General features: G+C 38.6%; 1 protein-coding gene across 1 annotated transcript in view; it reads right to left on the bottom strand.

Annotated features, from left to right (window-relative positions):
* Positions 1–18,259, bottom strand: part of LOC139144530 (low-density lipoprotein receptor-related protein 2-like) — a 150,341-nt gene that overhangs the window by 65,904 nt on the left and 66,178 nt on the right. Inside the window, 9 exon segments of the mRNA XM_070715228.1 lie at positions 844–1,015; positions 2,725–2,860; positions 3,147–3,294; positions 7,497–7,576; positions 8,969–9,135; positions 10,947–11,136; positions 12,196–12,298; positions 16,482–16,644; positions 17,953–18,062. Coding sequence (XP_070571329.1) covers positions 844–1,015; positions 2,725–2,860; positions 3,147–3,294; positions 7,497–7,576; positions 8,969–9,135; positions 10,947–11,136; positions 12,196–12,298; positions 16,482–16,644; positions 17,953–18,062 — 1,269 coding nt within the window.

Genomic DNA, 18,259 nt, shown 5'->3' with positions numbered 1-18,259 from the left:
TTCGAAATCAGGTATAGTAAGCTTTTAAAGAAGACGTAACAACTGCCAATGACGATGGTGAATGTGAGAGTTGCTGTTGATGGTAACACATACCGGATATACAGAGAGAATAGATTGTGAAATATTTGTTATCTTGAAATTGACAGTTTGATACATAGCACCATTCTGACAATACACATCAGATGTACAAGATGGTTTCATTGCTGGTGGATCATGTAAATATTTAAAATTCTAGGGACAGTGTCCCTATCTTTGAGTATCATTGCTATGATTGTTTCTTGAAATCTGCATAACAATGATATGTCAGTAACTATGCTACTAATCTTGTCATAGAACCACTGATTACAGTTTACAATTATCATGTCGTTCAGTTTGTAACTTATACCCTGTTTTTTAAGAACTACCAGGAACATCTACTTTTAACAGAATTCCATTTGATTTGATCAAACTGACCATAAATATTAAACATTTTTGAATATATCAAATTGCGCTTACCATACTACTTGGAGATTAAGATAAAACAACATTAAACAACATTCTTCAGGATTTTAGAAAAGAGAAATACTTTCTGGTACATGTAGAATTTATATCATGGGACCACACAAAAACAATTATCAGTACCTCTTACAACAGTGCTAGAAGAAAACATCAGACTCTTGGTTCATGAGCTGTCATCACTTCAATAGGAAGGTAAAATGAACAACGTTTGTTGACGGATGAACACAACAGAAATATGGTCAAAAGCGAGTGAATCTGCCAAATTTTGATTAAAATTTGAAAGTGATTATGTCCTGACAAATTTACCATGAAATACTTAGGGATCACAGCGTTATCATGGCTTACCTGAATTGCATCAATATCAGTGTCCGCCCAGTAAACATTATTTGTGATATAATCGACACAGATATCCCTTGGCATGGTGATAGATGAGCTGATCAGCACTTGTCGATTCTTACCATCTAATTCTGATCTTTCAATTTTAGGGTTCTGTCCATAATCACACCAGTACAGGTACCTGTTCAATAGCATAATGTATCATGTTTAATTACAGCTGCAGAAATATAATGTTGTTCTCATATTAATGTCTGGCCAACATCTGAACTTTCTGAGAAAAAAACCATGACAAGTGATATACATACACATACACTGCATTGCCTTTTTTTCCTGGTAAAGACTAATATTCAACGTAGCACCAATCTCAAATTGTATGTTTGTTACTAAATATAGCAACACATATGTGACATTTTTTGCTGCGGAAGGACATTTTGGATAATTTTTTTTAAGTACACTATCTTTGTTTGTGCTTACTTGATGTATCCATAGGCATATCATTTTTATAGTTTCATTCATAACATACTGTTAGGTAGTATAGAATTGCCACTTTCATAATTCCTGTAAGATATATTTCCAAAATTTTTTGTTAAAATTTTCAGACAATTAATTACTTTTACATATTATTGATGGAGCTCTGACATTGTCTCAATTCCACTCTTAGCTATTGAATCTACATTACTAATTGTTGGACTAAGAACCATGTGAATTTGTTTTGTCATATGGATCGTTAAAAACGTTCATGTGCAAACTTTACAGTCTCATTAGCTGACCCTCCCATACATGAACTAGCTATTCTAATATGTTATAGGTACATGTAAATTCCTATTTATTGGTATTAAGGTCAGTACTATGAATTACGTCAAAATTAGGTTGTGGTGTCATTTTCTTGAAACTTTGCACAAATATTCTTGGAAGTTGTGCGAGTGCAATAAAAATGGGGGTTACCACGCTCGTTTCCATGGAAACAGATGTTAAAATGGCATCGTTAGAAATAAATAAAAATGATATAATTCACTTAAACTAAAGAAAGCAATTATAAAACGCTTAGCAAATGAAGTTTATTTTAATAAACACCAAGACTTAAGATCCATATCTATCGAATGTATAGTTTTCATGATGTTTGTAAAGAAATTTTAACATAAGTATCGATTACAAAATGACGAAATCGAAATTATATCACTACATAATTTTCGAACTTTCTGCCTGTCGCTTTGAATGGTGTCATTTTGATCAAACTTGGGGAATAAAATCCTGACATAATACCATTTAGTTTACACTTTTAATAATATGGGTGTCACCACGCTACTTTTTACAATATCTCCAGGTGAATGGGTAATATGCGCCATGTAAATGGGAGAGAAATGTTAATTTTTCGCTCATATTGAATAAAAACCAGCTTCCTAGGGGGTCAAAATATGACAAGGTTATAGGTCACATGTATTTCTAAGAGACTAGGTCAAAAAATTAGGTAATTTCGCAATTTAAACAATGACAGGTGATGTTAAATACATGCTACAAAATAACCCATTTGCGGCAGGCTGGAGTTAAATCTGCGCAGAAACGTTCTAAAGCGCGTGCGCGTCCGAATTCGTAGCACTTCGCCTTAATTATGCAACATTGTAAAACCTCACTTCCTTCCACTATAACTGGTATGTGATAAATTCATTGAAAGACTTTGATATGATTCGTATAACCTGGAATAACAACTTTGGGATGAAAGCAGACTTACAATTCAGCTAGCAGCTGAGATTGCCAGTAACCACATCTTTTATGAACAGAAAGGCAACATGGAGGCCATACATCCTTTGGGGAGCAAAGAGGCAACATGGAGGCCACACATATTATTGATATTGAAGAACACAGACATACCGGTACATGACTTGCACTTACTTTTTCATTGGATTAACAGCAATTGCCCTGGGCATATCCTCTTCAGTTTTAAACAGTACCAATCTGTCTGAACCATCTAGTCTGCTAACCTCCAAGTACGTTTCGTACCGATATGCATTTGTGAAATACAGATTTTCTGACAAAGAACAATAAAAGAAATTTTGTAATTTATAATAAGCACTGATGGTTCTAGAGGCAGCCACAGTGCCTAGCTAAACGAATCAATGCAGTTTGCTCCAGTTGTGCTTGAACTAGATAACAACTGCTGAAATCATAAAGAGACTAACTATTAGTACAGTCTATGGGATTCACAGTAAACACTGACCTCTGATGCAAGAATTTTGTAACCAAAGCTACGATATCATATTAATACCATGGGGAATTAGTAATAACTCTTTCATGTCGCTTATGTTGCTACTTACTCGCAATCCAGTCAATAGCTATTCCTCTGATCCCGTATGTTCCAACTCCATTTGAAATCACATTTTCCAGACCACTACCGTCTGGTTTCACTCTGCGGAGATCATGGGTTTCCCTGGGTCCTCCCAATTGCAGAAGTATATGTATTGCCTTTCATGTACACATCAACATGCAGTATAACAAGATCTACAAAGCCAAAATAAATTCTAGATAAGTTGACATACACTGAAAAAATACATTGTCCAACCATATCTCACTTCAATATGATGATACAACCTGAGTAAATAAGATACTGAAACTGCAAATATATCTAGAAGTCTTATTAAGCCTTTGAGTGCTGAAAATTTTCCCGCCAAAATTTTAGTGCAAATGTTGAAACTTTTAAGAATTTATTTTGTAAATTTTTTTGGGCAATTTCAGATCAAATGGATATCATTTTCGTTGGCTACCATTTTTGATAAAAATTTTGATAAATCTAAAAACATTTGTCTGGCTTGCATTTATAAAGGAGGCAAAAATTGACTTTGTCGCTCAAAGAGTTAGATGCAGTGCATTCAGTATATATCTACGTACAAAAATTCACTAAATATGCAAATGAGCTAATAATGAGAATGTAATTCTCATCAAACTGCAAGCGTGGGTACTTCACGAACTCTACAACGTGTTGAGCGGTCTCAGTCAGAAAATGTAACAACTTAGCCGGCTATTGAACCACTCTTTTTTGGGAGTGGAGATTTAGCCGAGTGGTTCTGTCTGTGGCCTCTCAGCTAGGCGACTGATGCCGTATGTTGTGGGTTCGAATCTGATTGAAAACTATCCGAATTTTCTACCCTGGGTAGGTAACACTGCTGGTGGACAGAATTGTCCCCGAGGTTATCGTTCGCCCAGTTAAAGCGATGAAATTCATTTCTTCGCTTCGATAAAGTGTGTATGTGCGATGTATGATAGTGAGCATGGTTGCGTGAGTGCTTCACGAACTCTACAACGTGTTGAGCGGTCTCAGTCAGAAAAATGTAACAACTTAGCCGGCTATTGAACCACTCTTTTTTGGGAGTGGAGATTTAGCCGAGTGGTTCTGTCTGTGGCCTCTCAGCTAGGCGACTGATGCCGTATGTTGTGGGTTCGAATCCGATTGAAAACTATCCGAATTTTCTACCCTGGGTAGGTAACATTGCTGGTGGACAGAATTGTCCCCGAGGTTATCGTTCGCCCAGTTAAAGCGATGAAATTCGTTTCTTCGCTTCGATAAAGTGTGTATGTGCGATGTATGATAGTGAGCATGCGTGCGTAGTGCTTCACGAACTCTACAACGTGTTGAGCGGTCTCAGTCAGAAAAATGTAACAACTTAGCGGCTATTGAACCACTCTTTTTTGGGAGTGGAGATTTAGCCGAGTGGTTCTGTCTGTGGCCTCTCAGCTAGGCGACTGATGCCGTATGTTGTGGGTTCGAATCCGATTGAAAACTATCCGAATTTTCTACCCTGGGTAGGTAACACTGCTGGTGGACAGAATTGTCCCCGAGGTTATCGTTCGCCCAGTTAAAGCGATGAAATTCGTTTCTTCGCTTCGATAAAGTGTGTATGTGCGATGTATGATAGTGAGCATGCGTGCGTGAGTGCTTCACGAACTCTACAACGTGTTGAGAGGTCTCAGTCAGAAAAATGTAACAACTTAGCCGGCTATTGAACCACTCTTTTTTGGGAGTGGAGATTTAGCCGACTGGTTCTGTCTCAGGCCTCTCAGCTAGGCGACTGATGCCGTATGTTGTGGGTTCGAATCCGATTGAAAACTATCCGAATTTTCTACCCTGGGTAGGTAACACTGCTGGTGGACAGAATTGTCCCCGAGGTTATCGTTCGCCCAGTTAAAGCGATGAAATTCGTTTCTTCGCTTCGATAAAGTGTGTATGTGCGATGTATGATAGTGAGCATGGTGCGTGAGTGCTTCACGAACTCTACACGTGTTGAGCGGTCTCAGTCAGAAAAATGTAACAACTTAGCCGGCTATTGAACCACTCTTTTTTGGAGTGGAGATTTAGCCGAGTGGTTCTGTCTGTGGCCTCTCAGCTAGGCGACTGATGCCGCATGTTGTGGGTTCGAATCCGATTGAAAACTATCCGTATTTTCTATCCTGGGTTGGTAACATTGCTGGTGGACAGAATTGTCCCCGAGGTTATCGTTCGCCCAGTTAAAGCGATGAAATTCGTTTCTTCGCTTCGATAAAGTGTGTATGTGCGATGTATGATAGTGAGCATGCGTGCGTGAGTGCTTGACGAACTCTACAACGTGTTGAGCGTCTCAGTCAGAAAAATGTAACAACTTAGCCGCTATTGAACCACTCTTTTTGGGAGTGGAGATTTAGCCGAGCGGTTCTGTCTGTGGCCTCTCAGCTAGGCGACTGATGCCGTATGTTTGTGGGTTCGAATCCGATTGAAAACTATCCGTATTTTCTATCCTGGGTTGGTAACACTGCTGGTGACAGAATTGTCCCCGAGGTTATCGTTCGCCCAGTTAAAGCGATGAAATTCGTTTCTTCGCTTCGATAAAGTGTGTATGTGCGATGTATGATAGTGAGCATGGTGCGTGAGTGCTTCACGAACTCTACAACGTGTTGAGAGGTCTCAGTCAGAAAAATGTAACAACTTAGCCGGCTATTGAACCACTCTTTTTGGGAGTGGAGATTTAGCCGAGTGGTTCTGTCTGTGGCCTCTCAGCTAGGCGACTGATGCCGTATGTTGTGGGTTCGAATCCGATTGAAAACTATCCGTATTTTCTATCCTGGGTTGGTAACACTGCTGGTGGACAGAATTGTCCCCGAGGTTATCGTTCGCCCAGTTAAAGCGATGAAATTCGTTTCTTCGCTTCGATAAAGTGTGTATGTGCGATGTATGATAGTGAGCATGCGTGCGTTAGTGCTTCACGAACTCTACAACGTGTTGAGCGGTCTCAGTCAGAAAAATGTAACAACTTAGCCAGCTATTGAACCACTCTTTTTTGGGAGTGGAGATTTAGCCGAGTGGTTCTGTCTGTGGCCTCTCAGCTAGGCGACTGATGCCGTATGTTGTGGGTTCGAATCCGATTGAAAACTATCTGAATTTTCTACCCTGGGTAGGTAACACTGCTGGTGGACAGAATTGTCCCCGAGGTTATCGTTCGCCCAGTTAAAGCGATGAAATTCGTTTCTTCGCTTCGATAAAGTGTGTATGTGCGATGTATGATAGTGAGCATGCGTGCGTGAGTGCTTCACGAACTCTACAACGTGTTGAGCGGTCTCAGTCAGAAAAATGTAACAACTTAGCCAGCTATTGAACCACTCTTTTTTGGGAGTGGAGATTTAGCCGAGTGGTTCTGTCTGTGGCCTCTCAGCTAGGCGACTGATGCCGCATGTTGTGGGTTCGAATCCGATTGAAAACTATCCGAATTTTCTACCCTGGGTAGGTAACACTGCTGGTGGACAGAATTGTCCCCGAGGTTATCGTTCGCCCAGTTAAAGCGATGAAATTCGTTTCTTCGCTTCGATAAAGTGTGTATGTGCGATGTATGATAGTGAGCATGGGTGCGTGAGTGCTTCACAAACTCTACAACGTGTTGAGCGGTCTCAGTCAGAAAAATGTAACAACTTAGCCGGCTATTGAACCACTCTTTTTTGGGAGTGGAGATTTAGCCGAGTGGTTCTGTCTGTGGCCTCTCAGCTAGGCGACTGATGCCGTATGTTGTGGGTTCGAATCCGATTGAAAACTATCCGAATTTCACTATAAGTACATCTAAGAATGATCAATGAACAGAGCATTATGCTTTGATATAAGGCCTTGTTACAGAAATTCATTACATATGATCGAATTTGGAGCATAATTTTATATAGATCCATAAATAATCAATAAATAGCAGAGACTTGGTCAAAATCAGTGCATTCAGTATTGATATGCCGTACGTGGCGCTAAACTGTTACGTTATATGCCTTCCTATGGTTTAGACTCCACGCTGGTTTTCGCCCGAGTGCTCATGGGTTGAATGAGATTAACAATGGCGGCGGATATGAACGCTTCCCTCGCATAGAGAGAGAAAAGTAGGCTTTGCGTAAGTTTACAAGCGCGGCTGGGCATATCGTGTAAATATACTAATGATAAGCATAGTCAGAACCATACAACAGTATAGTATAGTATATTTGCCTGCACAATCACATAAACCAAATAGCCTATTACATAAAGTGATTAATTATGCAAATGATTATGCAGATGACCTGGATCTTCCCATCCTGGTTTTAGCAAAAACAAAATACTTTTGCCGGCAGCATAGAATTTGTGAACAATAAAATGAGAATTCTAATTCATTACCTGTACCTCCAACAGGTACCATTGCCTCATCAACATTGTCATCCAGAGTAAAACCTCGAATGACAGATAGCTGTGATACAACAGCAAATGATGAATGGTCTGAAAATGTGACGGGAGAAAAAAATGTTGACTTACTTAGATGGTTCAATGGGATCAAAATTTAAGTATTACCATCATTACACAGCTAGTTTACACTCTGAAAAAATTCTTGCTGAGGTTAATCTGTTCTACACATTATCTAAGACAAACTGAAACTCTGATTATGGAAAATGATAAGGAAACAAAACTAAAAGCTCCATAAGCTGTATCTTTTGGCTATTTTTCAGAACTTTTGTTTTGTGGTTTCCCTACACTTTCTGCATTGAATCCCTACACTGTAATTTAATGCCAAGTATTTAGCATATCAACACAACCTATATGAGTATAATCTACATTGTTATTGTTGAAAATTGTATTCAAGTCCGGACTAGAATTCATTTGTAAACAATAAACAATGATCACTACACACATACAAGCTGTGTTGACAAAAAGAATACTCAAAATTTCAGCATGACAAACGGATTAGGGTCAGACATGGTAGTTGATATACAGAAGCAGAATACTGAAAAACTTGCCACAAGTTACAGCCTATGTTACAGCTTATGGGTATTTTTTGCCCACCCCACATTATACCTACCCCCATGACCAGCTTGCATTGTACCTATTCACACCATTAACAATTCTGTACAGTTTTTATCTGCAGCTAAAAACTGAAACTTCATCTATGCTCAAAAGCATTTGAAAAGTCCAATTCTCAGTTTCTGTGTAGTTTTCCCAATAGTTCTTGTTGCACAGAATATTATCATGGTGTTAGTACTTTGTTTTCCATTATGCTATTATCAAGTTGCTCCAAATTTGCTTTTAGATAAAAGCTGATAAAAACTCGCCTCTTTAATAAAAACAGACAACAAAGTTACACCGTACAGTGAAAGACAGTAAGGAACAGTGAAGGCTGAGATACTGGAAAATCTGTAATATTTGGAAAATCTGTAATATTTGGAAAATCTGTAATATTTGCTAACATGTAATATTGTTGTGTAGTTTGTTTCTAGATATACTTAAGTAGAACGCGCCTAGGAGACAGATATTCAGACTCTCAAACTTTTACAATTCTTTTCCGATTTGCCACTTGTGGGGGTTCATCTTAAAGGGCCTATGACATGATTTCCAAAGTTTTTATTTTTTCCCTCCAAAAACTCAGCTAGGGGACCTGTCTATGGATTGCATATTGTGTCCGTTCGGAAAGATGTGCGCGAAGAGCGAAATTTGACTCCTTTTTCATGCCTGGTTATCAGGGGGCCTCTTCGCACCCGAGCCAGGCAGCGGTATTTGCATATTGACCAACAGGTAAAATTGACGTCATTTGAACCAGGCTATTGTCACGAAAGTGTATTTAGCGGTCCTTGCATAAATTAGACCACAAACAAAGTCAGCTATATAAACAGTGCTCACAGACGCCCAGTAAACACTGGCAAGGAAGCCACACCGGCGGTCCAGCTGCAGTTGCTTCCAGCGAGGACCCTCGAGGGTCTATGGTTGACCAGAATTCAGAAAGTGATTTCGAGGGGAAGTAGCCTGAATAGTCATAGGCAACCCCAGGCATCCAGCACAAGTGGACTCTGAAGGACAAAGCGCGAGTGCATTGAAAGCAATGGAATGCTCGGGACAGATTTGAAAGTACGATGAGGCTACGTTTCATTTCTTTGTATGAAATAAGACAGTATCAGTCTCAGTTTGAACTTTTCACGGTTGAATTTATTTTATAAAAAGTGGAGCAATCCCGCGCCTTAGTATTTCGATTCAATGCATTGCATGTTGTAGCTGCAGTACAGTACACTCAGTGTGCAGTTTTCAGACGACCTCAGTTTTTGGACATTCAATCACATGCTGTTCGTCGGACTCACTTCGCTCCGTAATGATAGCGTTTAACAAGTTGTGCGACCTCATATTAAGTGAAGTGATACTGCTGTCCCGTTTTGGATAGTTTGTTTAGTAGAAGCTATTTCGGGCTATACAAATTTGATGAAGTTAGACAGACCGTACGATAAAAGGTGCCGAAAGCAACACACAGAGACAGCCCATATGTCCGGTAGGTAAGCGCCAAACACGTCGAAATATGGTTATGTCGTCTATTAAACGTAACTAATTATCACGAAATATTTACATTCAGTTTTTTAAACACATCGAAAATGAAAATTGTGGTTTTGAAGTTTCAAATTATCAACATTTAGCCCCTACTCGCTTTCCAAATACGACGTCCGATTACTGCAATCATAGCAGTCCGATTACTACGCACTCAACACGGGGTCAAAAATTTTGCAACTTGACCCCTATATTCCACTTCCGTCGTGTTAACACTTTGACGATAAACACAAAAGGTATGGTAATAAGAATTCGTAGTGCTCGTCATTTATGAAACGGCTTTGGTTGGGCGAAATTCAGTACCCTTTCCGAAAACTATCACTCTGAGTGTAGCTGTGTTGGACGTTGACCTTTGACAGAACTATCATTTCCTTGGAGCACGAGACAAATGATGCAATCGACTCATGTTCCCGTGCATTTTCAGAGCAAACGAATCCTGCAAAAAGTGATGCGTTAGGCCTATTTTGTACATGTTTTGATGAAGAAAAACAAAGAGAGCTTGTCGCCGCACTGTCGGGTCGCCATTTTGAATCGCCGTCTTCACCATATTCACAATTGTGTAGAGACGGGAAGCGTCCTGGCGCGCAAATGTTTCCCGATGAAATTTCCCATATTTGGCACGAAAGCATAGTACACTAATCAGATAGCCTGACAAGTCATTTTAATTTCAGTCATTTTAATTTACTCGATCGGCGAGGCGATCGGCCGTACGCCGCATGTGACCGTTGGTAATCTCCTGAAAAGACCATGTCACTATAGCAAACTAAAACATTTAGGCACTAAAGCTCACGATGTTCTCTCGTGCGTTGCGCGCTGGGTGTACGTTCTGAGCAAAGGAAGCCCTTGCCTCACCCATTTACGGACATAAGATTGCGAAGGTGTGAAAGACTGTTTGTTCGTATTAAGATAAGTCGTCGGCTCAACTTCGAAAAGCCGATAAAGTCGAACAAGTTGGGCTAGGGGTACACGCCCACCCGTAACTCTTACTTGCATTTTATCTGGACAGGGGGGGGGGGGGGGCGATAAGCAATGCAAGACAGTGACGTAGGCTAATTTAAAGACCCAAAGAGTGATTTTACATTTGGTTGTATGGGGCATGTCATAGGCCCTTTAAAGCTCTTGGTGTGAGAAAAATTTTGACCATCTTACTTTTTAAAAATTGAAAATTGTGTTTTTCTTCATAGATTTAAAAAGATGATTTGTAGTTTGAAGAGGCAAACAATGACCAATACACTTACTTGTGCAGGAGAGACCATCCTCAGCCAGCTCAAACCAATGGAGCATTTACAGACTTTGCTGGTGCTGCCAGTGGGAAGACAAAGAGTGTTCACATCCACCGTTGTTATCTTTGCAGGCATTGGTAAGGGTCTGTTCACGTCTGTATACTTTCAATGCTCCTACATTCCTAATATTGGTCTTCAGGTTATCAATGACTTGAGTTCTCTTTGACGTCCGGGTAATGGTTTCTCGACCTCGATCTGTCAATATGAAAATTGAGAAGAAGTAGCCTTTATAGTACATCAATTCACAAAATGTGAAAACAAAGCATTATCTTTGAAATGATTTCAGTATCTATCCCAGTAAAAGGCACAACTTAATACATCACTATATTTTCCTAAAACTTTTTGCATTGAGATTTTGTAATATGATTACAACTTTTATTACATAACATATATATAATATATATATATATATATATATATATATATATATATATATATATATATATATATATATATATATATATATATATATATATATATATATATATATAAGATCAGTGGCTTGGTGTCAATTCAGGCAATGTATAGTGCTTGATCCGTTTCCACATAGCATACAGTAGGTATTGCTGGTCTACAAAGCCACCGTTAATACAAGCAATAATACAAAGCACTACATCGGACTCACAGACTCAGCTTTTAAAACAAGATATGCATATCACAAATACACTTTCAACACATCAAAAAACAGGAACAGCACGGAACTCTCAAAATACATGTGGACCTTCAAGGACAGCAACACAAAATACAACATCACATGGTCTATCATTGACAGAGCCCAGCCTTACTCAACCAAGACAAAACGCTGTAACCTCTGCATCACGGAAATTTTATATTATCCACTCAGACAAGTCAACACTTCTAAACAAACGTGCAGAATTTCTTTCCAAATGTAGACACAGAACAAATGCCTTCTCATTAACACTTTAATGTGCGAGACAACCGCCTTTTTTGCATATACACCTGACCCTATATATATATATATATATATATATATATATATATATATATATATACGTAACAACGAGCCCGCCAACATATCACTCCTGTGATCAGTTTTACACCTAGCAATATATATATATATATATATATATATATATATATATATATATATATATATATATATATATATATATATATATATATATATATATATATAATATATATATATATATATATATACACACAAGTGCAAAGTAATAATATCTTAAGTTTCATGCATCATGCGGTCAAAATGTTACAAATACCAGTACATACCTGCAATGTAGAAATAATCTCCAAACACTGCTAAGCCGCTTGGAGCAGAAAGTCCCATCTGTACAACTTGTCTTGATGACCCATCAACAGAGCTCCTCACAACCTACATTGTTAAAAATACACAGAATAAAAATGTACACTGTTATAGATTTGTTTCAGATGGTACTTTGTCTAAATGTTTTTATACTATGTATACAAAATTTATCTCAACATCATGGATTCAATGACTGACACAAAACACTAGTTGCAAGCAGGTTTCACTTGGCCTGACCAATACAATGTCTGACATACACACATTGTGTGCGCACGGAACCCTTAACCCTTAAGAAATAACCTGGGAAACAGCAGTAAAATTCAAATAGACTTTGGATTAAGGGCTAAGTAATGGGTTGGGGTTAAATCAAGCTTGACTTGATTGACTGCATGATGTGTGTTCATCTCTGACAAAGACACTGCATGCAGGTATGGGTAATTACATTTTTGAATTTCAATTCTTGCTACCTTAAGGATGGACGAGTGGTACGAGCGCGTGGAATTTGTCAATTCCCATGGGATTACATTGAAATTTGCTGGAAAATCAATTTCTACTATTGTCATTTTCATGAAAATTTGCACAAAGCTCAGTCTAGAGAAATAAACTAGAAAGCATTTGCAAGCAAAAGCGAAGTTCCAGAGACCAGAGCAGCGGAAGAAACAAGAGAATGTGTGACAAAGATAGTGCAGAATGAAAGAGTGCTTTGGATTTTAATATTCAGGGCTGATAGCAGTAAACACCATAATACAACTAAAAGCAAGGCAGTCCGGGGAATTACAGTACACAGATTACAAATGCCTACATGTACGGTAAAAACGCAACAGATACATACGGGGGCGACAACGCACGGAAATGTTTATCAGACGACATTCTCGCGAGCCAGAGCAATAATTTTCGCTCCGCTGACCTACCCAAAAATCAATCGCTTGACGGGTAGCGCTGAGTTGTTGCCGTAAAGAGGCGTGTCATTTACGACGATGATCAGACGAGAGGAAACATCGGACCTCGGCCGTTGAAATTGAGCCACATGCATTTTCATTTGATTAAAAGCACAGACTAAAACAATTTTCATTGCATGTCGCTGTTTTCACAAGATACTGACCATTTGATCTTGGAAAGTTGAGTTGCTTTTACGTGCAGCCAACGCATGCCGGTGCGTGACAGACAGTATGTTCACTATGAACATGATGAATGCCTAGCTCTGCATGGCAGGGCTGTGTGTTACCGGCGTTAAACGGCCTCCACCACAGCCCCGCAGACTGATATAGGAAAAACCGCTGGTGGCTCCTCAGAAATACGGCGGGCAGTTTCTCCGCCAAAACAGCCGATTTTGAGTCCAAATTTTGCATTGATCATCGTTTTCGAGCACACACGCACCTCGCCTAGGTACACGATGTGCCCAGCCGCGCTTGTAAACTTAGGGAAAGGCTACTTTTGTCTCTGTGTGCGGAGCGAGGCGATCGATACGCCGCCATGTTGTCTCATGAGCATTCGGGCGAAACAGTATAGCGCCACGTACGGCGGGTATTTAGAGAAAAATAAAATCAAAAAGCAACAAAAACAAAGCGAAAGAAAGCTAGAATTATTAATAACTGAACGCAATATGATAGTTGAGCAATGCCAAATAAAAAAAAATAAATAAACAAACAAGAATGCCCGTAAAACCGTCAGAGCTGAGCGATGACGTCATAAGCGTGTCGCAATGCATTCTGGGTAATTAAGGTAAAATTTGTGTATAGCATGTTCTATGATAGTAAAACCGGAAATAGAGAAAGAAAGAAAGAAAGAAAGAAAGAAAGAAGGAAAGTGAGCAAAAACTAACAGTTCCAGAGCTGGTCTCTGGAACTAATAACAGTGATCAAATAAAATGATATGGTCACTGTGCTAACTTTTGAGATAAACAGCATTGAATTATTTCGTCCATAGAAAATGCATTGGTGAAAAAATGCTGACTCAGCATTTTTTCTCATAAATGGCAAAATTCATGGTCATGTATCTCAAAAACGAGTGCGGTGATTCCTATATTTTATCACACATTTTGATAATACTCACAAAGGAGAATCCAAAATCGACAATTTAGAGAAATGACATTACTTTAATTTTACCGATCGTACATCCTTTAACAGTTTTTATTAGGTGCAGCAGGGGGTGAGGACGTGAGTGGGCAAACTGTACAATATTGGAATGCATTCTTCATAAAAGTTGACTTTTCACCACAGTTTAAGTTTGAGAAAGTGATATCGTAACAAATTTTCACACAATGTAATCACTGTTGCAGGAAAATGTTCTCTGTTTGTCCGTGAAACTAGCTAAACTCGTTCATGTTGTCATTGTTTTAGGCATTTCTGGCATTCAATTCCTGTATAACTAACCTAAAATTTCACTTTTACTGCTGTATGGGTATTCTCATGTGTTTTACTTGTAGAAACCCGCAATATTGAAAATATGGTTGACAGCCTGAGATTTTATGACTCGTATTTGGTGGCAAAATTGTTTTTTAAGGTATTGAGAACTCAGCTGAGATTAAGATTACGTTTTGAGAAAGAATAATATACCAAAATATTTTAATAGCACGCTAATGATGGCTTTTAAAGTATTGTCATTTATTAGCAGCGAGATAAGATGCATATAAAAGTTTACAGAGAGTCGGTATGTTACTGTAAAGTGATGAAGTTTTGAATACAAAGTGTCCAAAACATAAATTGTTCCAGACTTATCAGCGCTTAACATCATTAGTTGGTTTCATTCCACAATCGGCCGTTATATATTTCAAAAGTACATTTCCCTCGTTTAGCAGTTTTTTAACCGTCTGAATATGACCAGGACAGCTCCAAGGTTAAATGGAGTATGTATGCTTACTACTTTAACATCATCGCAGGTTTAAAACTGAATGATGCATTTTGAAAGGAAGCATGTGAGTGTCTGTCAATGCTTGTCTGTTGTACCTCTACTGACTCCACAAACTGTTATTGTCTCCCAATTCATATAACAGTGTTTTGCCTGACAGAGAGAAATGGTACTAAATATGAAAGGGCTCACTATATCGAACATGCCTGTAACTTTTGATGATACATTGACTTTTTTCAAGTCATGTCAAACCTCCCACCCACAGGTTATAAAAATATAACAAATACCAAAAGGTATGGGAAAATATAGCCTACATGTAGATGATTTAGCATTTGACATTAGTCAAACTTAAAACTACAATTTTGTGACATTGTCAACGTCCCCTGCCAGGCTTATTGTGGTTGATCAAGTTCCCTGGTCCCAGGATGGAATTCCCCTGTCCTGGGATATGATTTGTGATCAATTTCCCCTGTTGCCCCACACTTCATGATACAAAACATTTTATAAGTACATAAAGGCACTGCATGACTAGTATACAGCCCATACAGGGAAACTAGTGTGACAGTGGAAAATATATTGTTCATGGTTCCAAGAATCAAAGGAGATAGTGAAATATAGTCACTTTGGAACGGTCTTTTTGAAACAGTTGCGACGTTTCGATCCGACTACAACGGAGCTTGATCACGCAATGATGTTAATTATTCAGCGTTAATATGTCTCTGTAGCTGGCGGAATAATATGTCCGTAAATTGATGGTAATTGGTATCCTTGGTCTCTATTCATGATTGGCCTCCGTTGTTTTATGTAGATGGCTTCTTTTACTTTACGTTTCAACCAGTCCTGTTCCCTGGCTAGGACCTTGGTATTATGCCAGGAAACGCTATGACCAGTGGCGTTGCAGTGCTCCCCAATTCCAGTAGTCTTTTCCCTGTTGGTGTGTTCTTTAAAACGGACACACAATGGACGTTTTGACTCTCCAATGTATGTGTGACTACTGTCCTGGTCACAGGTGATGTGGTATATTGTACCACATAGTTTTTCCTTCGGTGTTTTGTCTTTGGGATGCACCAGGATACTGCGCATGGTATTGCTAGGTTGGTGGTACAAGTTAACGCCATATGACTGGAATACCCTGAACAGATGTTCCGATAACCCACTTAGACAACGGAGGCCAATCATGAATAGAGACCAAGGATACCAATTACCATCAATTTACGGACATATTATTCCGCCAGCTACAGAGACATATTAACGCTGAATAATTAACATCATTGCGTGATCAAGCTCCGTTGTAGTCGGATAGAAACGTCGCAACTGTTTCAAAAAGACCGTTCCAAAGTGACTGTATTTCACTATCTCCTAGTGTGACAGTGTTGTACTGACCAGCATCTCATGATAATCTTACCACTTTTTTTACACTGTCAGACCAGTAAAGATTCTGTTCCTGGATGTCTATAGCAATAAACTCCACTTTTCCAAGATCATTATTAACAATAGTCTGGACATTGCTACCATCCATAGATGCCTTTTTGATTTCTGCTGGTGTAGAGCTTGTCCAGTATATCTTCCTGTTGTGAAAATTAAACAAAAATGAAATAATAATCAGGGTCATGGCTGCTGAATCATAAGGGCTGATTCATGAGCTATGAAAAAATAATTTAATTTGTTCAAAATTTTGGTGAAATTTTTGCATGGCAGATTGCCATGCAAAAGTTTAGCCAACTCAATGGGGCTGGTTTGTTGTGATATCACAGGTCCATCATTAATAAAACAAAAAGTATGTCCAAAAAATGTGACAATACCTTTGAAAATTAAGGTAGAACGCGCCTCAGGGACAGCTATTTGGACTCTCAAATTTCTACAATTCTTTCCTGATCTACCACTTGTGGGGGCTCATTTTTTTGAAAAAAAAAACTTTTTACCGTCTTAGTTTTTCGAAAATCCAAAATTTAATTTTTCTCCTTAGAATTATCACAGGGATGGTGGACATTTTGAATTTCAAATATGGCAAAATACTGGGTATTTTGTTTCTCTGGTTCCGAACCCTAATTTTTATTGTTGATTTGGTAAAAGAATGAGTGAAAGGTTTGTTTAAGAAAGTTTGAGCAAAAGTTTTAGTCTTCCACATTCAAGGTGTATACTACCTTGATCATGAATAATTGTGAATATAGTACTTTAATGTTATAATGTTCTGAATGAAACTACAACTATAAACATAAACTAAAACAATACTGAACAACTATAACTGGCGGCAGTACAGACAGGTATACAATGATAAAATTTGACCAAGTTTACATCTGTAGCAGCACATGAGGCACACAAACTGAAACAGTCACAAACCTACAATCAGAATCAGAAGTATCAAGTAAACAACACCATATTTTCACTGGTTCTTACAACAATAAGTCCAAAATAAAAAGAATTGAATATTGTGTAGTGTTACATACATGGTTTCAGGATATTCACTAGAGGTGGTGTATGGGTTTAACAATGCTGTTTAATTTCTTTCAGTTTGATAATTCTTTCAATTTAGAAGATCTCTTTCAGTAAATTTTAGTCATTGCAAGAAACATTCCATCACTCTAGCCACCACTCTCCATATCCTTCACAAAAAGCTCCGTTTTGATGTATTTTCCAAATTTTTTGTTGTTGCATTTATGACATACAGGTTCTCATTCTATTACAAAAATTTATATGATGCCAAAATATTTAATGTTTTGCTTATCACTCCAGTTTGTTTGTGTGAACTGTATCCCATGTTATAGTTGACATGAATTTTAGTCAAATCACTTGTTGACAAGTACATTGCATACTTCCAATTTCTATTTATGTTGAGTAGGAAAATGTCACATTCACTCAATTCCATACTATCTCACCCATTGCCAGGATCTAGACACAAACTGCCAGGTATTCCAACGGAATCATCTGTCACCTTCTTGCTAGCAATAACACTGCGATAGTGGGCATCTCCATCCAGCTGCATCACCTGCCAATAAAAAATTCCACAGGGTGACATTCTTCAAAGTTGAAAGGTCATAGTTGAAAGGTCATTTGGAGGTTCTGAGAGTAGTCAACACCCACAACTGGTGCCTGGGCATTCTGATCATACTGTAAAAATCAGGATTATAGTATAAGCTGTACAACTGTAACAGTACAGTGAATATGCACCGTACTTTTGGTTTA

The sequence above is a fragment of the Ptychodera flava genome, chromosome 11 (genome assembly GCF_041260155.1).
Source record: "Ptychodera flava strain L36383 chromosome 11, AS_Pfla_20210202, whole genome shotgun sequence".
Lineage (NCBI taxonomy): Eukaryota > Metazoa > Hemichordata > Enteropneusta > Ptychoderidae > Ptychodera > Ptychodera flava.
Note: the sequence above shows the minus strand (reverse complement) of the source record. Positions and strands in the feature narration are given on the sequence as shown.